The sequence below is a fragment of the Mustela erminea genome, chromosome 20, assembly GCF_009829155.1.
Source record: "Mustela erminea isolate mMusErm1 chromosome 20, mMusErm1.Pri, whole genome shotgun sequence".
Classification (NCBI taxonomy): domain Eukaryota; kingdom Metazoa; phylum Chordata; class Mammalia; order Carnivora; family Mustelidae; genus Mustela; species Mustela erminea.
This window is the reverse complement of record NC_045633.1, coordinates 21,906,708-21,932,140: the sequence shown is the minus strand read 5'-3', so window position 1 is coordinate 21,932,140 and position 25,433 is coordinate 21,906,708. Positions and strand designations below refer to the sequence as shown.

The window sequence follows — 25,433 nt, the reverse complement described above, 5'->3', positions numbered from 1 at the left end:
GGTGGGGAGTCTTGACAGGGGTGAGGGGTGACAGGAGGTGGCAGGGTTCCTGCAAGCGTGGGGTGCCCCACCGGCCAGGAGCCCAGGGAAGCCACTGGCCCTGCTGCGTGTGGAGAGGAGGTCCTCCCGCTGCAGGGGGAGGGCAGGAAGGAAACAGAACCCGGGGCCTGCGCATGCCACAGTAGCAGCCTCTGAGGTATCTGGTGAGACAGGGAGCGGGCTGGGGGCCTCCTGCCCAGCGGGGAGGACTTTGGTCTTGTTTGTGGCAGCCCACCAGTGTTCAACCACTCCCCATTTGGGGAAGCGAACCCCCTTCCCATCTCCCAGGATCACGGGTGAGCAGGGAGGTTGGCTTTGCCGACACCGAGACGCGCCTCCATGATTTCTCACAGGCGCCAGGGGGACTGTGCCTCAGTAGTCCACAGCGGGACCCTCCCCACTGAGGCTTCCTGGGATTACCTCCCAAAGCAGCTTCCTGCACTCCAGTCCTGGTCTCAGGTCAGCCTCGGGGAAAGAGGTCAGACCAGGAGTGTCTGTTGTGTGTGGTGGGGGGCCTGAGCACCGGGGGATTCAGGACATTTCCTCCCGGCAACCCCCCTCGTCTCCCCAAGGGCTACTAATGTCCTCCCAGCAATTACCTTTCTGACTGATCTAACCAGAGGGGGTCCTATGATTTGCCCCCCAAACCCAAAGAGTGCAGACACCTGGAGCAAGATTCAGGAGTAAGGGCGTGCTGCTGGGGTGACTGGGTGTCCGGGGAGCCCCCCCGGGCCACAGAGGGCTCTGCAAGGCATAGACTCCATCATGTGAACGGAACGTGTTTATTAGCAGAAGGACAGTGGGGGATGGGGCCTGGCATAGCAGATGGCCCCAACTCCCAGGCGCTCTGGTGTGCTCAGGCCATCCGCAGTGGGGAGGCCAGCACGAGCAGAGCCAGGAGCAATAGCTGCAGGCAGGGGGCTGGCCTGGGAACGCCGCTGCGGGCCAACAGCTTCTGCATCCATCTGAAGTGCCTACTGACGTTGGTGTAGACTCCGGGCCGGTTGGGCCTCCCGCAGCCCGACCCCCAGCTCACGATTCCAACCTGAATCCACAGCCCTTTCTTTTCGCAGGCCAAGGGTCCGCCTGAATCACCCTGGGGAGCAGCGTGGGAGAGCCAGGCGTTGGGGGTAGAGGGGCCAAGGAGTTGGTGGAGAGGCAGGGACAGCAGGAGGGGCTGTGGAGTTGGGCAGACTGGGTGCAAACCCTATGCTCCACCCCGGAAGTGAACAAGCCTCAGTTTCTGCATCTGCAAAGTGGGGCCACGGTCTCTACCCTCTGAGGGGGACACAAGGACCAAATGAGGTGCAGGGCTACTGGTGGCTCTCAAGCCTGGGGCTGGGGCGGTGGCCTGCTGGGCCCCGGAGGCCCCTGGTTGGGCTGGGAAGGGACACTCACAAAGCAGGCGTCCTTGCCACCTTGGATAGTGCCGGCACAGATCATGTCTCCCCAGATGTCGTAGCGGAAAACGGGCTGTGCGTAGAGGTAGTTACAGATGGCACTGTTTATGATGCCGACCTGCACTTCCTGCAGGATGTAGGGGGACGGCAGCTCTGGGGGGCGGGGAGAGACAAAGACGGCACCCTAAGCCTCTCCTCTGCCATATGGGCAGGAGGACTGGCCCAGGCTACAGGGTAGGGGAGAGGGTCCCTGGGGCCAGCACGCAGCCCCCTGTGGGCGACGGCAGGCGGCCAGAGCCCCTTCCCAACATGCAGCTTCCCCTCCGCAGCAGGCAGAGAGCAGCCCCTCAGAGGTGGCCAGCAGCCAGGGGGCGGGGGTGGCACAGCTGAGCCTCCGCAGGGGGCGGTCAGGCACGTGAGCAGGTGGACCAGCCTGTGGCCTACCCTAGTAGCCTCCCCTCCTCACACAGCCCAAGGCTTCCAGAGCGTCTGGAGGAGCTCTCCGGGCTTTTGGAGCCCTCATGCGACACAGCGCCACCATGACCCTCGTTCAGGTAAGGGAAGACCCCCACCCCCACCCCACACCCCACCACCCCGCCGCCCCCGCAGAGCACCGGGGGGAGCTTGAGCCGGCTGTGAACCCAAACCCAAACCCCTGCAGTTCTGCAGTCTAGGCCCAGGCCAGCAGCCGAGCCAGGGGACGGCCACAGGGCTGACGCAAGAGCTGCCGAGTCGGGGAGGCCTCCTGTCGGCCACGCCCCCGCCTGGGCCCTTCCCTATAAACAGTGTCAAAGCTCTGAGCCACCTCAGCAGGTGGGAACTACGATGGCCCCGTTCCACATGAGGTGGCCGAGGTCTCCCACCTGGCATGTGGCTGAGCTGGGCTTGACACCTGCAAGACGGTGGGGTCCAGAAGCCCCCTCCTACCTGCCGGCAGGAAGGGGAGCCTGGGCCTGGTCGGGACTACCTGTCTGCACGGGGTCAGGGAGTCTGGAGACTAGGCCGCTTGGCTCACACCCGTTCGGCACTTTGGGCCAGGGGAGGTCTGCAGGGACACTCGTCCAGGACCCCAGCTCTCGAGGAAGGTGGGGCCAGTGGTGGGTACTCTAAGCCCCTCCACCCCCCTGCCAATTCCAGATGTGTGACCTTACGGACCCATGACCCTCTTGGCCAGTGAACCCCAGCTTCTCCGACTCCTGCTGGGGCCTTAGGGCCATTTCCCTACCTCTTTCACTTTCCTCATCTGTAAAGCAGGTCTAAAAATGTTCCCAGCCTCACTCATAGGTAAGGTCCAGAAGGGAGAGAGCCCTCTCCCTGCTCATTCCTCAGTCTCAAGAGCCTAGAACAGGGCCAGGTGCACAGCACAGACGTGAGGAGCTGTGTGTCGTTGCTGCTGTGGGAAGGGTGCTGTGGGAACGGGCTGGGCCAGGGAGCTGTGTATGGGGCAGTCCAGGCCCAGGGCCCCTCCGCGAAGGCTGTGCCCAGCAGTTTTGGGGAATTCATGGTGAGAGGTATGCAGGTGGCACTTCATGCTGGCTCAAGGACCCCCGGAGAGTTGGGTGGGAAGCCGAGGATTGTGGATGGCTTGAAACTGCAGGAGGAGACTCACGGGCTCAGCGCTCCAGGCAAGGAAGCAAGGCAGGGAGATGGAGGAGGTGTGGGAGAGCCAGGGTGGGGCTGGCTGGGTGCTGGCTGAGCATCCATGCCGACGTGGAAAGAGTGCTTGGCTACATCAGTCCATGCCCGAGGCTGCCTGAGGCCCTCCCACAACCCCAACACCCCTGCCGTCTGGGGGGTGCAGGCCCGAGCCCAGCTGGCCTCCCTCTCACTGCGGCTTCTGGCTCACAGTCTCTGGAAGGGAGAAGGAAGCTGGTGTAAGGACAGGAAGTCTGTCCTTTCAGGAGAAGCAGGAGGGACGGCAGGTGATGAGACAAGTGCCGAGCGGCCCCAGGAGGGACCCAGCTGCACCCAGACCTAGGTGCGGACGGAATAGATGGTGGGGTGTGAGGCTCCCCACCCCCCCGCCAGCCCCCTGCCCGCAGCCCTACCCTGTTCTTCTTCGATGTCCCCCCAGCCAGTCACCCAGCAGTCGGTCCGGTTCTGGAACTCAGAGGAGGAGGTCAGAACACAGATGGGCTGGATGTACTTATTGTAGGTGACGGAGGAGGACAGCTTCAGCAGAGCGATGTCATAGGACGAAGCCCCCAGATACAGAGGGCTCAGAATGATCTCCTCCACACTGTATCGGTTGTAGTAGGCCTGCAGATTCCAGATAGACGGTGAGGAAGACAGCTCGCCGAACTGCACGGACCACTCAAACGGATCACTGTGGCTGGCAGGACGAGAGAGCAGGCAGGGTCTTCAGAGGAGGCCCGGCCCCTGAGCACACCTGATGTCTGGGGGTGGGGGGAGGGGTGGGTGGGGGGAAGCAGGATGCCTCCCCTCCCCCGGGGCCTGGTCTGGCCACTCAGCCAGACTTTCACCTCCCGCAGCCATCATAAAAAACGGTGAACAGATGCACAGGACCAGAGCAGGTGGAGAACTCCACACCGCCCTCGCCACAGGACAGGCCCAGCACTTACCCACCTCCTCCCACCCACGGTACACCTCCACCCGGACCTGGGATGAGGAAGGGGACGCCCGGTGCTGTCATTTGGGAAGAAAAGAAGACAGAAAGGAACACGACACAAAAGTGCTTGTGAATGCTCTGAGGAACATTCTAGAAGGGGAACGGGGTTTGCCTCACGTGCCTGCAGCCAGGCCTGGAGCTCAGGAGAACAGGCAGGCCATATCCGCACCCAAAGGGCACGCATGACCCGGCCCGCCTGCCCCAGACTCACTCTTCAAAGCAGTGCGCGGCCGTGAGCACCCAGCGGCGGTTGAGCAGACTCGCTCCGCAGCGGTGGGAGCCCCAGAGGCGCAGGCTGCCCTGCCACGGCCAGCGCCCCAGCTCCGAGTCCTTCCCGCCCACGATGCGCGTCGAAACGGTTCGTTGGCCGCAGGGCCCTGGGACGGACAGCGGGACACGCGGCTGAGCTGCAGGACCCCGACCGCCCGCGCGAAGGGAAGGGGCTCCCGGGCAACAAGGAAGGGCGCACGTCGGGGGTCTTGCCGCAGGGGGACGGGGGACCCCCGGGACCCTCCCCACGTGGTCCGCGGGCGCCCGCCCCTCCCCCCAGGGGCCCGGCAGTTACACGTGAGCAACGACGAGTTCTCGAAACCTGGGCGGGGGGAGAGGAGAAGATGAGGCGCCGTCTGCGCTCCGGCTCCGCGGCCCACGCGGGGAAGCGCGCGTCCTGGGCGCCTTACCTGCAAACAGCTGGTCCTCGTCCTCCAACTCTGGGGGGCGGGGGGGGGTGCGGGTGAGCTCCGCCCGGTCTGTACACGCCCCACCCCACCCCCGCCCCCAGCCCTTGGGCTGCCGGCACCCCCGCCTGAGCTCACCCTGCGCCCCGACCTCCGCTCGCACCAGCAGCTGCGCCAGCAGCAGCGCCCCGAGGCGCGCGTCCATGGCCTCCTCTCCCGCCGCGTGGCGCCCCCTCTGCTTCCGCCCGCTTGGGGGCCGGACCCGGGCGCCCCCTGGGGGAGAGGGAGCGCCCGCCACGCCGGCCCCCACCTCCCGGCCCCCGGCCCCTCGGACCTTTCCGGGTGGGAGGGGCCCGTGGTCCGGTAACATCGTGCCTCCTGGCGCTGGGCTCAGAGCCCCAAATTGGGCTGGGTCCCCCACCCCCTGCGTACACCCACGCAGTTCTGCTTGTCGGCGACCCTGGGGTCCTGGCCGCCCCCCCCAGTTGCCCCCGTTCCTACAGCCACCCACTCCTCCAGGAAGGACGGTGTCTGGCCCAGGGCCAGGGCTCCCGTGAGAACACGTTGACACGTGCTCCCTGAGCACCCCTCAGGGGCCTGGCAGTAAGGGGCTGAGCCAAGAAGAGAAGACCCCTTTCTTCCTTTCTTGGGGGAAATGGTAGTCTCCGGTCTTGTCGAGCCCTGAGCCCACTCCAGGTCAGTAGCTGGCAAGGCAGGCCGCAGCCCTCCTCATCCTCCTTCAGTTTACATTTTGGAGGTTGAAACCACCTTTAACAAACTTACTTTCTTGCATGGGGTCCTTGGGGGAGTGAAATGGCCTAAATGAGAGAGACACCGGGAGGTTATCCATCTTGGCGTCCCTGTGAGCAGTGACTCTACCAGTGGGGCTTCCGGGAGGGCTGTGACTTCTTGGTGTCCTTGTCTGTGTCCTGAGTGCTACTGGGGATGTGGTGGTATAGACAAAGTTGTGAGTTTCCCAGCATCAGCTTCTGGGGTCCTTCCAGGTAGGGGAGCCAGTCTGGACTGGCAGGGGTGTCCCGAGGTATCCACTCTGTGGGAGCCTTGCGGGTGGGCCAAGCCCCACAACACACTCAGCTGGGCCTGGGCAATGAGTGGCCAAGGGATCAGGCGCTGGAGGCTGGAGCCGGCAGAGTCAGCACCCCTACCTGGAGGCCGGCTCCCCTACCTGCACGAGCAGGAGAGTTCCGCGCGGTGCCCGCAATGCAGGCACACTGAGGGGGACACCGGTGAGAGACACTGGATGCTTGGTGACCCTGGAACCTTCTACAGGTATTGAAGCTGGCCTGTCACCAGACCCCCTTGAGTTTGCGCCCTGGTGTGCCCCCCACCAAATCACCTGCAGAGTGAGGGATGGTGGGCACGGGCTCAGCCGGGTGGACTCAGGGACTGAACAGGTCCCTGTGGGAGGCCGTTGCTAGGTGGGACTGGGACCCCAGGCATTGCAAGGAGGCAAGATTTTCCCTATGACCGTCCCCCTCTGTGGCCTTGGCACCACAGCACCATAACTGGCCAGTCTCCTGTGAGTTCCCCACAGCAGGGGCCTATGAGGCATGCTGCGCCCGCGCCTGCCTGCTGGTGCTGCACAGAGAGCCCAGGCCGCCCCTTCTCTGCTACAGCCCAAAAGATCGCTTCTGCTGCAGACCCAGGCTCGCCCAGGGCCCTCCTACCCCTGAATCCCTCCCCTCCCCAGCTACCTTTTCCTAGTGCACCCCAAGCTTGCTCCAGCCTGGGGCGACCTCTCCCTGTAGACTTCAGATCTTGGTGCCACAACAAGCTCCATGCCCTCCCTCCTGCTCCCCAACTGTCTCTCACTGCCCCCCCTGTATGTTCTTCTTGGAAGTTAGCAATATCCAAAAGGATCTTGTTTGGTCACGTGTGCATCTGGCTGTCAGCCTCCAGGACCTCTGTGTGACAGGCTTGATGTATGTGGACTTGAAGTGTTGGGAGGGAGGGTTGGAAGGAGAGAAGGTAGAAAAGGAAGGACGTGGATTGGCAGAGCGTCTCCCGGGTTGGAGGGGCCCTGGCTCTCGAGGTCCCTGTTGTTGCCTCCCTGAGGGCCTCCAGGTCTCCTGGCCTGGGAGGAGTGGTGAGGAGGAGCACAGGGGAGACATCAGTGGCCCAGGAGTGGCCCTGACCATGAGCTTCATCAGGTGTCCCCTTGGAGCTCCTTGGGGGCTGTCAGCTCCTGGGGATGGAGAAGCAGGGTGTGCAAGGCTCGGGTCACTGAGACCCCCTTGGTAGGCGAGGCGGTAGCCTGTCCTCCTCTCTCTCCCTCATGCACACTGTCACATTGGGCTGCCACCCCTGGAGGTGCCCCCAGGTGACATGCCTGGAGTAGAAGGGCAGCAGCAGCCAGAGTTCGTGTCTGTCGTTCACATGCACAGGGGACTCACACTCCTCCCTGGGGTGCCTGGCTGACACGTGTTGGAAACATGTATGGAGCCTTGGGGGTGTGGTCACTGCAGCCGTGACCCTGGTGGTCAGCCCATTGCTGTGGTCTGGGCCCCAGATGATCCTGGAGATCTAACACGGGCTCCCTCTCCCCCAGGGCGGGCCACCCAGGGGGCCTGCTCTGACACCTGTGGCTCAGCGCTCAGGCCATCCCTCGCCGCAGCCCCCCCCATGCTACCTGCATGGCTGCTCCCCCTCCTGGAGAGGCCCAGCGCTGGGGATGGGGGCAGCTCCCTGGCTATGTGGCCATCGGGAGACAGCCCTGATGGGGACCCACTTCTCTGTGCATGCAGAGAAGTCTCCAGAGAGGGGAGCATGGGGTTCCGGTGGGCTCGGCAGCAGGGACTGGGGACGCTGTGGAGAAAGGGCTAGAGGGGTAATTGGGGGCTCCAGAGGGTGAAGGGGTCTCAGCTTGCTGCTCGGGGGCAGAGGGAGCCACTGAAGGATGGGACCACTCGGCTCACCTGTGTGTGGGAGAGCCAGGCATAGGCCGGGGTGGGGGCTGTCCCAGGATGGGGGTTGAAACGCCTACCAGAACAGGCTCAGGTTGCCCTCCTCTCCTCCCATCTCCTGCCCAGATATAAACCCAGGCCCCCCCAGCCTCAGTTTCCACATCTGAAAAACTGGAAATAAGAGTAACATGCACCTCTCGGGGCTGCACCCAGCGGCACCCTGGTGGGAGAGCTCCCGCAAGTGGGAGACGCCTTCCCGGACACCCTCTGAGGCCTGGAGGCGCAGGGAGGAAGGGCCTTCTGCGTGCTGCCTTCTCTTTATTGCCTCTCAGACAAGACAGGCCTGCCAAGGCACCCGCCCTGCGCTGGGGGCTGGAAACCTCAGTTCCACAGGTTCCCCCAAGCGGCCAGAGGAATCCCAGAGTGTGTGTGCACCCTGGGACTCAGACCTGGACGGAGGGTGGTGGAAGGGAGCCTTCCTGGGAGGGCTTGGGGAGGCGTTTCCAGACAGATGCCAGCAGACCCCAGAGAAAGGGCCTGAGTTTCTACAGCAGAGGCTGAGTCTACAGGGCTGGCTGCCTGGTTAGGTCAGCCTCAGGGGGGCAAACGTGTCCCCCAGCAGCCCCAGAACCAGCAGCACCAGCGGGAAGAAGAGCCCGGCAAGATGTGGAGAAGAGTTTTCGGGGTGTAGGTCCAAGCTGGAGATGGTGCTGGCAATCCAGGTGGCGTACGTGCTGACGTTGATGTAGACTCCCGGCCTTTTTGGAAGTCCGCAGGCAAAGCCCCAGCTTACCACGCCTGCCTGGACCCAGACTCCACCAACGTCGCAGACCAGGGGTCCCCCGGAGTCACCCTAGGGACAAAGGAGGAGTCCAGAAGTGTCGGGACTGCGAGGGGGAACTTTCCCAGGGATCTCCCCGGGCCCACCAACCTCCCTTCAGCTCGGCTAGCTAGGTCTGGTGGACGGAGGATCGGCGGGCTGGATGTTTCTGGAAGGCAACAGAGATCTGGGAATTCTGGGCAAAATGTCTGGCAGGTGGGAGAAGCAGTGGCACGGGAATGCCGTGTTCTCCAGATACAACTGTGCGTGTCAGGGTAGGGGATCGGGGGGCACTTTGGTGTTGCTAAGAATGCTGTTTGCTTGCTCTGGGATGAAAAAAATCTGTGATACAACAATGCTAAGAGGGCGTGTGAGCTAATGTGCATTTTGCCTGTGAAAGCAGACTAGGAAACACAACACCAAGCCAGCCCAGAAGTAACCTGGTCCTGGGGGCAATCAGCTCAGAGGCCTTGAAATTCTTTTTGGGAAAGAAAAAAAGACCGTTCTGGGCCGCAAAGAAGAGCTATAGGAATAAGGATATGGTCACCGTTTGCTTGAACGCTTTTCAAGTATTTCATTTCTGATAATACCGATACCATACATTTAAAGGGAGACAGCGGAGAGAGAACGTGATTTCTATTGGAATTGACTCTGGTATTTAAAGCAACGTTGCCCTCCTCCACCCTAGGGGTGCTCCCGGGGGTGCTGGGGAGTGGGAGATCCTGCTGCCTGCCCCCCCTCCCAGAGGGCGCTTGCTCACCCCGCAGGCATCTTTCTGGCCACTCTCGAAGCCGGCACAGAGCATGTCCTCGAGGATGATGGGCTCCTGGATGGGGGTGTCCGAGTTCTCGTGGTAGTAGCCGTCACAGGTTGAGGCATTGATGAGCGGCAGGGACAGCTCCTTCAGGGTGAAGGGCGGGGGCAGCGCTGGGGTGGGGAGCAGAGGAGCGCTCAGACGGGAGGTGACTGTCCACGGGCTCTCGCTGGCCCATCCCTGCTCCCCCGTGCACAGCGGGACTGATGGCAAGAAGCCTGTCTTGTCATTTCAGCATTCCACTGCTCTGCCCCTCGAGGACCCTGGGCCTGCACTGGTGTTCAGGAGTCCCTGACCCATGAGCCTGGGTGCCAAGGTGAGCCTGTGTCGAATATTCAAAGCACAAGGAAGAACCGTTCCTTTCCTCCCTCTGGCGGGGCGTGCACAGAGGTGCGGAGCTCCCCTCGGGCTTGGCTGCCCTCCCAGTGCCCAGGCCAGGGCAGGATTGGTGGGGGGCTGGGGACACACTGGGGTGCTGGCCAAGAGCCAGGACTCAGTGTCAGGGCCTGGCCCTGGCCACAGGGTGTGGTCAAGTCACTTCCACCGGATGACCCGACTGTTTGTAACTCTCCAAGGCTCTGGCCAAAAACAGGTTGAAGCGCGCCCCTCAAAAACTCAAGCCCACCCCGCACCACAGAATGGGAGCTTTGGTGGAAATAGGGGCTTTACAGGTTAATTCGTTAAGATGAAGTCATATGGGATCCAGGAGGACAGAAAAGGAAGGGACACGCAGGGGCACCCAGGAGAGAGGCCATGTGAAGATGGGGATAGGCAGGGGCACGCAGACACCAGCCGAGGGACACGAAGCATCACCAGGAGCCACCAGAAGCCAGAAGGAGAAGGAAGGGTCCTCCCTTGGAGCTTCTAGAGGGAGCCCGGCCCTGCCAACACCATGAATTCAGCCTCGTGCCATCCTGAACCGTGAGAGCTTACATTTCAGTGGTTTGAACCCCCCCCCCCCCAGCCTGTGCTGGTTTGTCCTGGCAGCCCAGGACACGGATGAGAGGTGATCGTGCTCACGGTGACCACGATGGTCCTGCCACACCGTGGACCTTGCTCCTGCCCCACCCTGTGGGACACGCTTGAAATGCATCGTCCCCTGGAGGCTCTGCTTGTCTGAGGGGCAGCCACAGCCCAGCGAGGCCGATGAGGTCACCCAGCCAGGACAAAGGCCAGGGAGTCTGGCCCCAGTTCCCGTGCTGTGAGGATCGCGGTGGGGGCGGAGCGGGGGGGGGGGGGGGGCCCTGCATCGCATTCTCCAACCAGTATGGGGCACGGTCAGTAGGGCCTGGGCCCCAGTCTGGGCCAGCATTCATCCTTGGGGTTCCGTGTGCTGGGAGGGCAGCCTGGGGAGCCTGAGGGAGGGTCTGGGGTGGCAGGCCCCTTGTCCACGCTCGTGGCCGTATTTCCAGGGCTCCCCTCTGCCGCGCGCACAACAGCGTGTGCGGAATCCATGGCCACCCTTTATGGAGCTCCTCCCTGCCTGGGCGTCCTTACGTATACTCAAGTCGATGTTCCCCCAGCCGGTGACCCAGCACCAGGTGCCATGATCCAGGGGGTCTCCGGGTTTAGGAAGACAGACCGGAAGGATGAGGTCACTGTAGGTGACAGGGGAGGCCAGCTGCACCAGGGCGATGTCCGCTCTGCTGGTCTCCGGCAAGTACTCTGGGTGGATGATGAGTTCAGCCGCCGCTCGGAGCTCCTGGGGCTCCTCGGCCTGGGGGTAGGAGGAGACGGAGCCCAGCAGCACGGAGTAGGCAGACAGCAGCTGCTTCCTGGAGGTGAGAGAGTCCGGGGTGGTAGGGGGTGGTGTCAGGAAAGCTGTGCCGGGTTTCACGGGTCGGGGGAAGGGACCGTCTTGACTTGAGGGTCCTGACATTATAGACAGCTTTGCAAGCGGAGCACATGCCAGAAATGAAAAGGACCCCGTTTACTCCTTAAGACATCCCTGCACAGCCCCCAGCCCCCTGTCCATCTGGTGAGTGTGAATCAGGCTTGGGAGGCGGTCACCTGTCCACGTGCCGTCCAGATGCTGGGCAGTGGACTGGAGGCCTCAGCTTCTCGAGAGATCCCCATGTGGGAGCCTTTGGTCTCTGGGAAATGAATCATCTCACCAGTGATGGAGAGCCGGGCTGGGTCTGTCCCCTCCCCCACTCTCCCCAGGGCTGGCCCCAGGACAGGGGCCATCCTGGCGGATGTTCCCCCACACAGCTCCAGCTGCATGGAAGGCTGTGGTTCAAATGGGGAGGGAGGGTGTCGGGGAGCGCGACCCCCAGCTCAGAGCCCTGCTCCCTGGAGGTACTCACTGGTCGAAGCAGTGGGCCGCAGTCAGCACCCAGGCCTCAGCGATCAGGGTGCCCCCGCACACATGCTGTCCCTCCTCCCTCAGGCTGACCTGCCACGGCCACTCGCCCAGCGTGGCGTCCTGCCCCGACAGGATGCGGCCTGACACGTGTGGGCGTCCACACTCTGCAAGGGGAGCCATGGGCCAGCTAGGCGTGGTCCCGCCTGGGATCCCCTGGCCCCGCAGACCGGCCCTCTCCAATCCCTGCCACTCACGGGTCGGCACCTGGTCCCTCCCCAGCCTCCCCAAGGTGGACTTCCTTGTGATAGAGGACCCTCTGCTGGAGGGAAGGACTTGGTGGCCCTGGGAGGGCGGGGCGCACAGCCTGCTGAGTCGGGGGAAGTGGGAGCTGGGGGGCTGGGTGGTTTTTTCAGGCTCAGAGGGAAGAGGGGAGTTGGGAGCCGCTGGCTCCTTTCTGTGGCCCGGTGCCTGCCATGTCCTGTGTGCCTGGCCGGCGGGGACAGTGAAGGGGCTGAGGTCTGGCGGGGTCTGAGGGAGGCCCCCTCCCAACATCAGGGTTCCTTAGAGAACATGCCCCAGCACAGGGTAGGAGGGGCAGGGAAGGAATTACACACTCCTCTTGATCTGCCCCCTGAATGCAGGACACTTTCCCGATTCCTACGTTTTATCCATTTCTCCAGAAGGACCCATCCTTTCTGATGCCCCTGTCAGCCCAGTGCCCAGGCTCCCTGTCCTGCCGTGGCCGTCTCCCCCACCCCAGGATCTGTCCTACCTGAGTCCAGGCTTCTCTCCCAGGCACGGGTCACAGAGAGGCTGGCTGGGAGGGGAGTGCTCTGCTGGAGGGCCGCGGGGAGGAGGGCGAGCAGGGTGGCAGTGAGGGCCAGCTCCATGGTGCGCTCCAGCCCCCACTTCCGGGAGCAGAGTCCACTACGCACTAAGGAGCCGAAGACGACAGCCGTCTAGCCCGAGTGCTGGGCTTGCCCTGGGGTGGGGCTGCCACCCTCCCTCCTCATCCTCGAGGCCACCAGACTGCTCCTGGGCACAGGGTCCTCGGCCACCCTCAGGACCTGCCCTCCCCTTCCTGCCCTGGCCCCAGCATCAGAGCGCCCACCCACCCCCACCACGTCTGGGGCACCCAGCATGGGCCAGCCCTATGTCACACACGCCTCTGCCTCCTGATTCCCCGGGAGCTATTACGAGCCGCATTTTACAGCAGAGTCAGTGAAACTCCTGCGGTTGAATGACCTGACCGAGAGGGGAAAAGCCAGATATTTCAACTTCGTGCTCTGCGTCGCAGTGTGGGGGGACAAGGAGGGGACTGCCAACCTAGGACACACTCTGCTCTCTCAGCTGCTGGTTTTCACCCTGGGGCTCTGAGGGGCCTAAGGCGGGGCCAAGTGAGAGGAGACATTCCTCCAGGAGCAGCTGCAGAGCACAGCCCTGCCCTTTCCCCGACCACATGTAGCGAGCTCCTGGACGGCCACTGCCTGCGAGGCCCAGAAACCAGAACCCAGCAGCCTGGCCCCTGAGGGGAGGAGGGGTGCAGGACACTTTCCCTGATTGCTAAGTTTTATCCATTTCTCAAGAAATACCCATCCTTCCTGATGCACCTCGTCAACCCAGCCTCTAGGCAGCTCCTTCTCCAAGGGGCTTATTCCCTCTGGGGGGCATGGTGGGTTTCCGAGCAGCCCCAAATACTTGATTTAGGTCCAAAGCATGTTCAGTGAGTACTCTGGTGTTATTGCTTTTTTCCATCTACCAGAGCTCTTGATTTCTGAGAAAAATGTGGATTTATTTGTATCTTGAGTATTTGGAACTTTTTTTTTTCTTTATTTCAAAGCTCTGTTGTTGGAGGCATAATCTTTTCAGCAACTTGTAACTTGTGTCAATGTAAAATATCCGTATATTCCATTCTTTTTTTTTTTTTTAGGATTTTATTTATTTATTTGACAGAGAGAGATCACAAGTAGGCAGAGAGGCAGGCAGAGAGAGAGAGAGGGAAGCAGGCTCCCTGCTGAGCAGAGAGCCCGACGCGGGACTCGATCCCAGGACCCTGAGATCATGACCTGAGCCGAAGGCAGCGGCTTAACCCACTGAGCCACCCAGGCGCCCCGGTATAATCCATTCTTAAGAATTCTAGCCCTGGGGCACCTGGGGGGCTCAGTCAGTGAGGTCCCCAACTCTTGATTTTGGCTCAGGTCACGATCTCAGGGTTGTGGGATTGTGCCCCCGGTCAGGCTTCAGGCTGAGCACGGAGCCTGCTTGAGATCCTCTCTCTCCCTCTCCCTCCACCCCTCCCACTCAGCTCACCAGACCTTGACCTCAGGCTTCCAGCCCAGGAACCATGAGAAGGAAATGCTTGTTATCTGTGACCCTCCCTGCCACTTTACGGTATTTTGTCACAGCAGCCCAAGGGGATGAGGTCACCCAGCAAAGCCTTTGATTCAGAAGTGATGTCACAGTGCTCTTCCTCGGTGTGGGCTCGCGCCATCCCTTGTGTCTCCTGACCTCGTGTTAGGAATGTACAGAGCAGGGTGGCGGAGAGACACCTCTGCACTGCAGCCTTCCAAGCGAGGCCAGGCACACGGCCGGGGACACGGCAGGGCTGTCGGTCTGCCGACCTTCCCAGCTGTCTAGAGCCCTGCCTTGTCTTTGCTCTCAACCCCTGATTTTATTTTACTTAAAACACTTTTTGCTACAGAAAAATTTAAATATACACAGATTAGAGGAGAATAGGAAACACCAAGTCGTCACCCAGCGTAGACGACTGTCTGCTGTGGGACTGACCTCGTGTGTCCCTCCCTGTCGGCACTATTTTCGGTCCTGCCATCTTCATGTACTTTCGCTCTGGGGTCTGAAGAGGTTTCTCTACCTTTTCTTCAAATTTGCCGGGTCACCCTTCAGCTACATCCATTTTCTCATTCAGCCCTTGCCCCAGACGATCTCTCCCAACAGCACCTTCAAGGTCTGCCCTTTCTTGTTCTCTGCTCACTCTTTCCCTGGGTAATTCCTGTGTCGTGTTTGCCAGCACGGCGGAGGAGCTTCCTGGGGGCAGCGGCTAGGATCCTCCAAGTCCTCTCCTGTTCCATGTCATCTCTCGGTTCTCCTGGAAGGCGGTGCCATTGATTCAAACAGATGTTTCTGGTGCGTGCATGGGCTTTCTGCGAACATTGCTTTGTCCTTGGTGGTTGTGCGGTGGTCACAGACTAGTGCCAGGCCGCCGACGCTCCCCCCAGGCACTAGCCAAAGAAAGCAGGGGCCCTCGACCAGCTCCTAGGAAATCACCTCTGAGCCTCTGGAATGTCTTGCTTGACAAGAGCATCTCTGTAGACATGAGCCTTGTGCCCCTCCAGATGGTTAACGCTCATAGCGTGGCCGCCGGCAACGTTTAGGGCCACCCTGTGCCCTGGGGACCTCTGGAGGCGCTGATGTTGCCACAGGGGCTCTGTGCTCACAGGGTGGAAGCCAGACAGTAAAACCTCCAGACCCCTGGGGCTCACTCACAGGAGGGTCCCCGGTGGGCAGGGTCCCTGCTGGGAGAACCGAGCTCCGCCCATCCGACTCTTTGAGTCAATTTCTGCTAAAAGGAGCCTTGGGATTAGGAGAGGCGTCGCGCTGAATCTGTGCCTTGCTTTGGGACGTGCTGCCATCTTTATTATGTATCCAATCCATGGACGGGGGATGTAGTTCCATTTGTTTAGGTCTTTAATTCCTTTTCCCGGGGACCCTGGGTGGCTTGGTCCGTTAAGCATCTGCCTTCGGCTCAGGTCATGATCCCAGGGTCCTGGGATGGAGCTGGACTTGGGGCTCCCTGCTCAGCTGGGAGCCTGCTCTTCCTCTTTCTGTCCCCTGCTTGTGCTCCCTCTCACTATCTCTCTCAAATAAATAAAATCCTTTATAAAAATTTCTTTTTTTCTTTCTTTTCTTTTTTTTCTTTCTTTTCTTTCTTTCTTTCTTTTTTTTTTTTTAAGAGAGAGAGAGCAAGAGAACATGCAAACTGGAGGGGGGCGGGCAGAGGGAGAAGGAGAGAGAGAACCTCAAGGAGACTCCAGGCTGAGCACAGAGTCTGGTGCAGGGCTAGATCTCATGACCCTGAGTTCATAACTGGAGCTGAAATCAAGAGTCAGACCGCCCCCCCCAGGTGCTTCTAGGTCTCTTTCAGCAATGTTTTGTAGCTTTTTTGTGCATAAGTCTTTCATCTCCTGTTAAATTTATTTCCTTTTTATTACTTTTGATGCTTTGAAAATGAAATTTCTTATTAAATTTCCTTCTAGAATTGTTCACTGGTGGTATAACAGACTCGTCTCGATCTTGGACTCTACAATTTCGCTGACTTCACTTATTAACGTGGTCCTCTTTTGTGTGTCCTTTATGATTTTCTGTATATAAAGCCGCATCATCTACGAATAGAGATACCGTCACCTCTTCCTTTCCAGTTTGGATGTGTTTTATTTCTTCTTCTGGGCTAACTACCCTGACTAGAACTTTCAGTAAAATGTCAAATAGAAATGGCAAAAACTGGCCTCACTGTCGCCTTCCTGATCCCAGGAAGAAAGCTTTCAGTCTTAGATATTTGGTATGATGTTAGCTGTGGGTTTTTTACAGACGCCGTTTATCATGCTGAGGAAGCCCCTTCCGTTCCGTTTATCGAGGGTTTTTGTAATGAAGGAGTTTTGGGATTTTTGCCAAGTGCTTTGCCCGCATCAGTTGACCCTGTGGTTTCTTCCCTTCGTTTTGTTCATGTATGAAGCCCATCGTACTGATCGATTTTCACCTGTGGAACCACGCTTGCATTCATGGGCCAGATCTCACTTGGCCATGACGTACGGTTGTTCTGAGATGTGCTGGGTTCAGTCTGCTACGATTTGGTGAGGACTTGTGCACAAGCATCCGTAAGCGTTATCGATCTATTGTTTCTGTCTCTCGGGATGCCTTGTCTGGGGATGGCATCACCATAATGCTAGTCCCGGGGAAGAGTTAGGAAGTGCTCCTTCCTCTTCTATATTTTGGAGGAGTTCAAGGAGAATGCGTGTTCATTTCTGCAGATGTTTGGTGGAATTCACCGTTGAAGGCATCTGGTCCAGGCTTGTCTTTGCTGGAATGTTCCCAGCACACATTCAGTCTCTTTTTTTTTTTTTTTTTTTAAAGATTTTATTTATTTATTTGACAGTAGATGGAGAGGCAGGCAGAGAGAGAGAGAGAGAGGGAAGCAGGCTCCTTGCTGAGCAGAGAGCCCGATGCGGGACTCGATCCCAGGACCCTGAGATCATGACCTGAGCCGAAGGCAGCGGCCTAAACCACTGAGCCACCCAGGCGCCCCCACATTCAGTCTCTTAATTGCTCTGTTCAGATGTTCTGTTTCCTCCTAATTCTGTTTTGGTAGTTTTTGTGGGTCTAGGATTTTGTCCCTCTCATTGCTGTCATCTAATGTGTTGGTGGTACAACTGGTCATAGTCCCTTACAGTCATCATTATTTCTATAAGATCAGTAGTAATGTCCTCACTTTCGTTGTCAGTTTTGTCCGTCTTTCAAAGAACCAAATTCTGGTTTCATTGATTTCCTCTCTTCTTCTACCCCCAGCTTGATTTTGTCTGTTCCTCTCTTTACGATCTCCTTCCTTCTTCTACCATTGAGGTCATTGCACTCTTCTTTTTCTATTCCGGAAGCTGTAAATCCAAGTACGTTGGATTTTTCTCCTGTGTTAATGTCACCGTTCCCAGCTGGTAAATTTCCTTCTGAGGGCTGCCCGTGCTGCGTTCCGTTAGTTTTGGTGGTCTATTTCCATCTGCATTCATTTCAAAGCGTTTTCTCATTTTTCCTGTGTGAATTTTTTTTTTAATTCAATCCATTGGTAAGGAATATGCTGTTTCATGTCCACATATCCATGAATTTTTCAGTCTTCTGTTAGCGGCTTCCAGCCTCAGTCCCCTGTGGCTTAGAGAAACTTTTCTTTTCTTTCTTTTTTTTTAAAGAGTTTATTTATTTATTTGACAGAGAGAGACACAGTGAGAGAGGAAAAACAAGGAAAACAAGCAGCGGGAGGGGGAGATGGAGAAGCAGGCTCCCCGCTGAGCAGGGGACCCAATGTGGGGCTCCATCCCAGGACCCTGGGATCATGACCTAAGGCAGACGCTTAACGACTGAGCCACCCAGCACCCTGGGGAAACATTTTATATGATTTCAATCTTTTCTAATTTCTTGCAGCTTATTTTGTGGCCAGACCTACTGTCTGTCCTGAAGGGTGTCCGTCGTGCCCGAGAAGGACGTGTGTTCTGCCGGTTGTCCGGGCAGGTTCTGTCAGTGTGTGTTGAATCTCGTTGCTCTCCGGCATCCTCCGGCCCTCTTCCGGCTGACTTCCTCTTTGGCGGTTCTGCTCGTTATTAAAAGTGGCGTATGGAGCCTCCCACGGTGGTCAGAACCGTTTCTCCCACTTGTTCTGTCAGTTTTGCTTCATGTATTTTGGGTCTGGGTATGAGTGTAGATGTTGGTCATTATTTTGTCTTCTTAATGATTTTGACAGTTATCAGTCTAGAATGTCCTTGTTTGATTCTCACAAGTTTTAACTGAAAGTCTGACGCTCAGACACAACCTCTGCTCCTTTCTGGCTGTTGTTCGTATGGCCTGCTTTCCCCCACCTTCCATTTTCAGCTCTGTGTGCCTGCAACTCTAAAATGTCTTGCATGGGGATGCCTGGGTGGCTCAGTTGGTTGAGCAGCTGCCTTTGGCTCAGGTCGTGATCCCGGCATCCTGGGATCGAGTCCCACATTGGGCTCCTTGCTCTGCAGGGAGCCTGCCTCTGCCTGCCATTCTGTCTCCTGTGCTCACTCTCTCTCTTGGACAAATAAATAAAATCTTAAAAAAAAAATAAAAATAAAATGTCTTGCACGCCGCATGTGCTGGGGTCCTGTGTTTGTGATCCATCCTGCCACGGGGTTCCTCCGGAGTATTTAGTCCATTTACATTAAAATTAACAACTGATGAGTAACCTCTCCCGCTGTTCTGTTTGCTTCCTGTATCTTGTCCTGTCTAATAGCTACGTCTATGTCCTGGATATTTTTTATTTCCTCCTTTTGTGTTTCATTGATTTTTAAAAAATATTTTATTTATTTATTTGACAGAGAGGTCACAAGTAGGCAGAGAGGCAGGCAGAGAGAGAGGGAGAAGCAGGCTCCCCGCTGAGCAGAGAGCCCGATGCAGGGCTCCATCCCAGGACCCTGGGATCATGACCTGAGCTGAAGGCAGAGGCTTTAACCCACTGAGCCCCCCAGGCGCCCCTGTTTCACTGCGTTTTATTACTGTCCTGTGTTGATTCCCTTCCCAGCTCCTGTTCTGTTTTTGTAGCCGTTGTCCCATGGATGATAATCAACAACTTAAACTTCCTTCATTTTGTTTTATTCAAGATTTTCTTTTTTTAAATTTTTAAGTATTCTCTTAAACTCATAACCTTGAGTTTAACCTTGAGGCTTGAACTCATAACCCTGAGGTCAAGAGCTGCATTCTCCGCTGACTGAGCCCGCCAAGCGCCCTTATAGCAATTTATTTTGAGTCAATACTGGCTCAACCTCAGTAGTATAGAGAAATTCTGCCCCTGTACAGCTCTGTTCCTCCCTGTTAAGCTGTTAGCGTCCAGTTTCCATGTCGTGCAACCATGAGCAGAGACGTCCAATTGCTTTATGCATGTGTCTTCAATTATGCAAGGAGAAAAGAGAAGTGACAAACCCAGACTGTAAGAACACCTCTACCCGAGCCGTCTCTCCTCCCGTGAAAGGATGCAGTGTCCTTTGTTGCCCAACGGCTCCCTTTCGTGCTCCGCATCACGGTGGGTCTGCCCGCGACGCTCCCTCTCGGCATCTGGTTATTGGAGAATCTCCTAAACTCTCCCTCGTTTCCCTGAGAGACAGCCATGGCCTAGGCACCAGGAACAGAGGTGTCAGGACAGTACCCTCCTCGCCAGCACCTTGTCCTTGGACTTGGCAGTCATGTTTGTTTCGGGGCTCAGTGTGCTTTTCTGTTCTGGCAGCCAGAGCGGAGACAGACACCCAGACCTTACCTCCCAAGGAGGAGATGAACAGCCGTGAATCAGGCCTCCTCCATCACATGTCAACGCACACAGTGACAAGCCTGGGACAGAGTTAGGGCTGGGCAGGAAGGCGCCCCAGGAGGCCGGGGGCAGAGTGGACAGCTGCGGGATGAGGAGGAGGTGAGCCAGCAGAAAAGAGCTCCAGAGACTTCTGGGTGGTAGACACAGTCCAGGCCTGACTCCCCGACCCTGGTTCCCAGCATCGACCAGGTTCACGGAGGCCAACAGCCTCGCTGTTCCGGCCACACCAAATTCAAGAATGGACTGTTCCTCAGGGTCAAGTCTGCTTCTGGTCAAGCAAGGAGTGCTGGAGGCTTTGAACCAGCCGTGCCTTGCGTTGAATTAGTGCAGAGTAGGGAACTGAGTAGAGCTCGGTGTTCTGTGTGCGGCCACGCCGGGAATTTCTGGACAGAATGGTAGTGTTCACAGGCTCCGTGACCAGCACGAACAGCAGCCAGGAGCCGGGATCAGGTTCAGAGATGAGCTGCCAGGGATTCCTCCAGCGCTTCCCTGGCCTGACCGCAGCCCTCCACCCATCCTTGGCCCCCGAGCCCAGGCCCCCACCCCCAGCTCTCAGGACTGTGGCCCAAGCCAGGTGTCCTTTGACAAACCCAGGAGTCCCTTTCCTGCCACCTCAAAAGTGCTGCTCAAAGCATCTTTGTTTTAGGCTCCACTGGTGAAGCCACAGCCCCGCCCTGGCTCCTTAATCACCCCCTGGCCAGGCCCCCACACCCTCTGGCCCTTTAAGCCCCCAGGTCCTCCCCTGCGCAGTCAGCAGGGAGGGCACCGGCCAGAGGGTGAGAGCAGGCTTCGGACACTGCCAGGGTAGGCGAGGGCGGCCGGCAGGCAGAGGGGCTAAGGTGGTGGGGCGGGGGCCTGGGGAGGCCAAGGGGGCTCAAATCTTGTGGGAGCTGGGGGGCAGAATCTTGTGGCGTGGGCAGAGGGTCCTGCATAGGACCTGCCCCCATCCCCCATCCCCAGGAGCCAGGATAGATCCAGGACCAACCAGGGGCTGAGGAAAGACAGAGGGCCTCTGGGGCCTGGGCTAGGACCCTCCTCCCATCTCTTTGCAGGCTCTGACCAGAGTCCGCACCCTAAGCTGTGCCACCCTTACCAGGCTCTGAAGACACCATGAGGGGGGCTTCCTGTCTCGGGGTCTTGGTCCTACTGCTGCTGGGTGAGTGGGGGTCAAGGGCCGGGGGTGGTCCCTGATGTTCCATCACACCCCAGTCTGGCCTGGTTCCCCTAGAGCACTCAGGGACACCCTAATCTTGGCTTCACCGGTTCCCCTTCTCCCTGTTAATGACCGTGGCCTCTCCAAGCTCCTGTGTGCGCATGTGTGTAGGGGTGTGAGACACCCCCCCCATCAGGCTGCCCTGGAGAGGGTTAAATCAGGTAACCAGGCCGGTGTGGTGATTGCACAAAAGCCTGGCACCTGGTCCGTGTGACGAGTATGTTCCACCCTCCTTCCTAATCTCCGACATCCCTCCCCGGAGCCCCGTTATCTGACACCAAATTCCTAATCCAGGCCTTTCCCTTTGCTGCTTCCTCCTCCAGGAGCTGCTGGGACAGCGACGCGGGAGTCTGCAGGTGAGGACGCCTCAGAGTCCCTGAGCTCTCGGCCCGGCGTCTCCCCGATCCCACCCACTTCGCAGCCTACTCCCCATCCCCACCCCCGTCTTCTGCCCTCCCTCGAGTATCCCTTGTCCCCCTCAGCCTGCGGGCATCCCCAGGTGTCGAGCCGGATCGTAGGAGGCCGGGACGCCCGGGTCGGACAGTGGCCGTGGCAGGCGAGCATCCAGCACCGCGGGGAGCACGTGTGCGGGGGTTCGCTCATCGCCCCGCAGTGGGTGCTGACCGCGGCGCACTGCTTCCCCAGGTCGGAGGGCGGCGGGCGGCTGCGGGGCCCCGCCGGGGAGGGAGGGAGGGAGGGCGGGGGGGCGGGGCCCCGAGGAGGGCGGGGGGGCGGGGCCCGGGCCGGAGGCTCCAGCAGCAGCTTGGCCTGGTCGTGCAGGCCGACGCTGCCGTCCGAGTACCGCGTGCTTCTGGGGGCGCTGCGCCTGGTCCCCGCCTCGCCCCGCGCGCTCTCGGAGCCCGTGCGCAGGGTGCTCCTGCCCCCCGACTTCTCCGAGGACGGCGCCCGCGGCGACCTGGCGCTGCTGCAGCTGCGCCGTCCGGTGCCCCTGAGCGCCCGCGTCCAGCCCGTGTGCCTGCCCGAGCCCGGGGCCCGCCCGCCCACCGGCACACCGTGCTGGGTCACCGGCTGGGGCAGCCTGTACCCGGGAGGTGAGGCCGGGGGCGGGGGCTCCTCTCCATCACCCTCTGACCGGGAACCCCAGCCCCACGCTGTCCCTGTCCGGGACTGGGCGCGACCTCTGGGGAGGTCTTCCCTGTTTGTCCTCCTCCTCCCAGTCAGACAGGGAGTCGTGCCTGGCCCCCGGGGTCAGGCTCGTCAGCCCTGGTCTCTCCCAGCTCTCAGAAGTCCTCCTCCCACCCCCTGCCCCGACCCCAGTGCCACTTCCAGACTGGCGACCTCTGCAGGGAGTGAGGGTGCCACTGCTGGACAGGCGCACCTGTGACCATCTGTACCACGTGGGCACCGACGTGCCCGGCACTGAGCGCATCGTGCTGCCGGGAAGCCTGTGTGCGGGCTACGTCCAGGGCCGCAAAGACGCCTGTCAGGTGCGCAAAACTGCCTGGAGCCCTGGAGTCTAGGTCCTGTGCCTAGTACCCGCCCTCCCTCCCTCCCTGGAACCCAAGACAGAGGGGTCATCCATCCTGGCCCCTAACCCGGAGGCAGCACCTCGGGGACTAGATCCCTGGGACTGCCCTCCCACATCTTCAAAGGGCTGAGACCTAAGCTTGCCTTTCTCCTGCAGGGTGACTCTGGGGGACCCCTGACCTGCATGAGATCTGGGCGCTGGGTTCTGGTGGGCGTGGTGAGCTGGGGCAAGGGCTGTGCCCTGCCCAACCGTCCAGGCGTCTACACCAATGTGGCCACTTACAGCCCCTGGATTCAGGCTCGCCTTAGCCTCTAATGCAGTCACACTGACCTGGAGCCAGAGGCCGGGGTCCCTCTGAGGACCTGCGCAGTACCCCCGCCTTGTACCTCCGACTTGAGGCTCATGAGTGGTATCATCCACCAGTCCATCGCCGTCTCCTCTGTAGGGCCCACCAAACCCCAGCCACCAGCCCTCCTCCAGGAGCCTCCCGGGGGCGAGGGGGTGTGTGCTGTGTCACAATCCCTCCCTTCCCCTCCCCTTCCCGCTCATATTTACCCTTCTCAGCTCACACCCCTGGGTGCCCAGAGACAGGCAAGTCAGCTGGTGCACCATCTGGCCTCTGGGCCCCATTTATCTGTTTATCTGGAGGAAGTCGGGGACAGTCAAAGTATGAGAGGGAATCAGGCCCAGGAGATGCTTCTCCATGGCTGCGGGGGATCCCCAGTTGACAGCCAGTGGGGAAGCGCCTCCCTGCCACAACCGGAAGGAGCTGAATGAACCTGGGACCCAGTGCCCTCCCCACTCCCCCCAGGCCTCCAGCTGAGAGCCCATCAGGCCACCCCACAGGCCAAGCCCTTGAACCCGGTGGAGCCCTCCCAGACTTGTGGCCCCCAGAGCTGTGACTTAATAAATGCAGGTGTTGCAGGCTGCTCTGTGAGTGGTGGTCATTTCCGACGGAGCAATAGAAAACGAGTATAGACCTCGCCCCCCTGCAGGGGAGGTGCCCCCGAGGTCTGGGTGGGCCAGCCCTAGGCTCTAAAAGGCTCAGGAGCCTGGGACACCTAGCCCCATGCCCTCTACCCAAGCAGGGCCGGGAGCCCCCAGACAGGCCTGGCCAGAGCTTCAGCCGTGCTAGTTTCTGTGGTGGGGCCCCTTGCTGGGGAGAGTCTGGGGTTGTGTCCCGGCTGTGGCGAAGGCCCCCACGCCCAGGACCACCCCCTGCCACCTGCATGGAAACCAGGTGAGGCCCCTTGCAGCTCCCTGCCCGCTCTTGTGTGCCTGGGACCTGGTTCCTGTCCCCTCCCTGCCGTCTGCTCGTTGGCAGGCGGAAGACCGACCATCCCAGTAGATACAGCTCAGTGTCTGCAGAAAGATCAAGAAGCTGAGCAAAACCTGGGAACCCCAAAGCCTAATCTTTGGGGCTAACAGGGTCAGTGGGGCCAGGAGACCTGGAGGAGGCCATCATCAAAGATGCGGCCCCAGGGGTTGGAGAGGAGCCCAGGCCCCATGCTCGCCTCCTCCTTTCCCTCCCAGGAGAGAAGGTAGGTGCTCCAGGCCAGGCAGGCAGGTTGGGCCCACAGACTTGGGCCACAAGGGGGCTCCAGACTGCATTCTCCCCAAGGCCGAGGGCCATCCGTCCAAGGGAAGCGCTGCTCCACTGTCCTTGGGGGATGGTTAACAGGGAGCAGGGTGTCCAAAATGGGGCATGGCTATGGGCACGTCCGCAAGGGGACCCCGGTGGCCCCTGCTGGGTGATGCCGGCCATCCTCGCTCCCTCCCTCAGCCTGTAGCCAGCTAACGGACCTTCCCCAGGATGCTGAGATGGGCACAAGCCAGGGGCTGGGAGCCGGTCTGCCTCAGCCGTGGACCTGCTGCGATTGGAGGAGTGGGCCGCACTCAGAGGGCCCCATGTTTCAGAAGGGTAACCCAGGGGCTCAGTGGGAGTGTCCGGAGTTGGAGGGGCGGGAGCTGGGCTGGAGGGGAGGGGTCCGCACAGACGAACACATCAGCTGCTTCTCATGAAGCCCCTACCAGACGCCACGCGGAGAGCTCTGCTGCACCGCCACGTGGGAAATCACCTGATACCCATCAACCAGACGAGAAAACTGAGGCCCCAAGTCACGCAATGGGTAGATGGTAGGCTGGGATTGGCCCAGGCAGTCTGACTCTGTAGGCAGCTGGGGATGGGAGGGCGGAGGTTCCAATCCCCTTTACTCTCTCTGCTTGCTTCCCCTCAGCGCAGGGGGTCCAGAGGCCCCCTTTCTCTCGGCTCCTTCCTGCTGTGCGTCTATCCGCAAGGTCAGTGGGGATGCTGGGGGGCGTGGGGGGTGACGTAACCTGCTAGGTGACAGGCCGGGAGGCTGTGCCCCCGGGAGGCTCCAGGTCGCCCAGGGTGGTTCTGGGGAGTCCCAGGCAAGGGGGACGCTGGGCTCCCCTGTAAGGCAGGCATTTCCCAGCTGCCCTGCTGCTCCAGCTGGTGATGCTGCAGCCCGAGGACCTAGGCCCTCCCAAGACCGCCGACGTGGCCTCGGTTTCCCCTTCTGTCTTCTGACTTGATGCTGCTCGCCCTCTCATGGTGGCTGGGAGGGCTGAGAAGACGGCTAAGGCCCTCACCTACCGGGCATGTCCTGGCTGCGCTAAGAACACTAAGTTCAGAAAGTGAACTCCTGTTCACTTTCGCCAAAGGGGGGACAGGCCCAGAGAGGGTAAGGGGCATGTTGGGCAGGCCCCCCCACCCTCCTCACCACCTCCCCTAGGCTGGGTGACCTCCCACAGAGGGGACCGCTGTAATCAGACACCAGTCATCACCCAAACCCCAGCACTGGGCTGTGTGTGTGTTAGTTCCATAACGCCCCCAAGTGCCCTGCGGAGTCCAACTGTGTATCCCCTTCGTGGATGGGAAAGCAGGTTAAGGCTCAGGGCCTTGCCGGAGATCATAGTTACTAAGCTGATGTTTGAACCCAAACAGCCTGCTGGAGGGTGGGCGGAGACAGACATGATCTTTGGAGGGATGGAGTGTGGG

At 59.7% G+C, this 25,433-nt stretch overlaps 3 protein-coding genes across 5 annotated transcripts; 1 reads left to right on the top strand and 2 right to left on the bottom strand.

Moving 5' to 3' along the window:
- Positions 1 to 802: 802 nt before the first annotated feature.
- On the bottom strand, positions 803 to 4,996 carry LOC116581201 (testisin-like). 3 transcript variants are annotated; one of them, XM_032328281.1, is made up of 7 exons: positions 4,884 to 4,996; positions 4,749 to 4,778; positions 4,634 to 4,660; positions 4,280 to 4,445; positions 3,488 to 3,771; positions 1,438 to 1,592; positions 803 to 1,135 (listed from the first exon to the last, which is right to left on the bottom strand). In XM_032328281.1, exons 1-7 carry the CDS (start codon positions 4,948 to 4,950, stop codon positions 896 to 898), a joined length of 969 nt encoding a protein of 322 aa, XP_032184172.1. In that variant the 5' UTR covers positions 4,951 to 4,996; the 3' UTR covers positions 803 to 895. The 3 variants fall into 3 exon arrangements, with proteins under 3 accessions (XP_032184172.1, XP_032184173.1, XP_032184174.1); XM_032328282.1 differs by lacking the exon at positions 4,634 to 4,660; XM_032328283.1 differs by lacking the exons at positions 4,634 to 4,660; positions 4,749 to 4,778.
- PRSS33 (serine protease 33) lies at positions 1,610 to 24,634 on the top strand. The gene is made up of 9 exons (XM_032328286.1): positions 1,610 to 1,993; positions 9,539 to 9,619; positions 19,629 to 19,808; positions 20,762 to 20,865; positions 21,246 to 21,278; positions 21,405 to 21,567; positions 21,703 to 21,974; positions 22,201 to 22,370; positions 22,568 to 24,634. The coding sequence occupies exons 4-9, from the start codon at positions 20,820 to 20,822 to the stop codon at positions 22,724 to 22,726; spliced, it is 843 nt and encodes a 280-aa protein (XP_032184177.1). The 5' UTR covers positions 1,610 to 1,993; positions 9,539 to 9,619; positions 19,629 to 19,808; positions 20,762 to 20,819; the 3' UTR covers positions 22,727 to 24,634.
- Positions 7,977 to 12,516, bottom strand: LOC116581199 (serine protease 33-like). The gene is made up of 5 exons (XM_032328280.1): positions 12,381 to 12,516; positions 11,610 to 11,772; positions 10,801 to 11,078; positions 9,250 to 9,416; positions 7,977 to 8,522 (listed from the first exon to the last, which is right to left on the bottom strand). The coding sequence occupies exons 1-5, from the start codon at positions 12,496 to 12,498 to the stop codon at positions 8,253 to 8,255; spliced, it is 996 nt and encodes a 331-aa protein (XP_032184171.1). The 5' UTR covers positions 12,499 to 12,516; the 3' UTR covers positions 7,977 to 8,252.
- Positions 24,635 to 25,433: the final 799 nt, after the last annotated feature.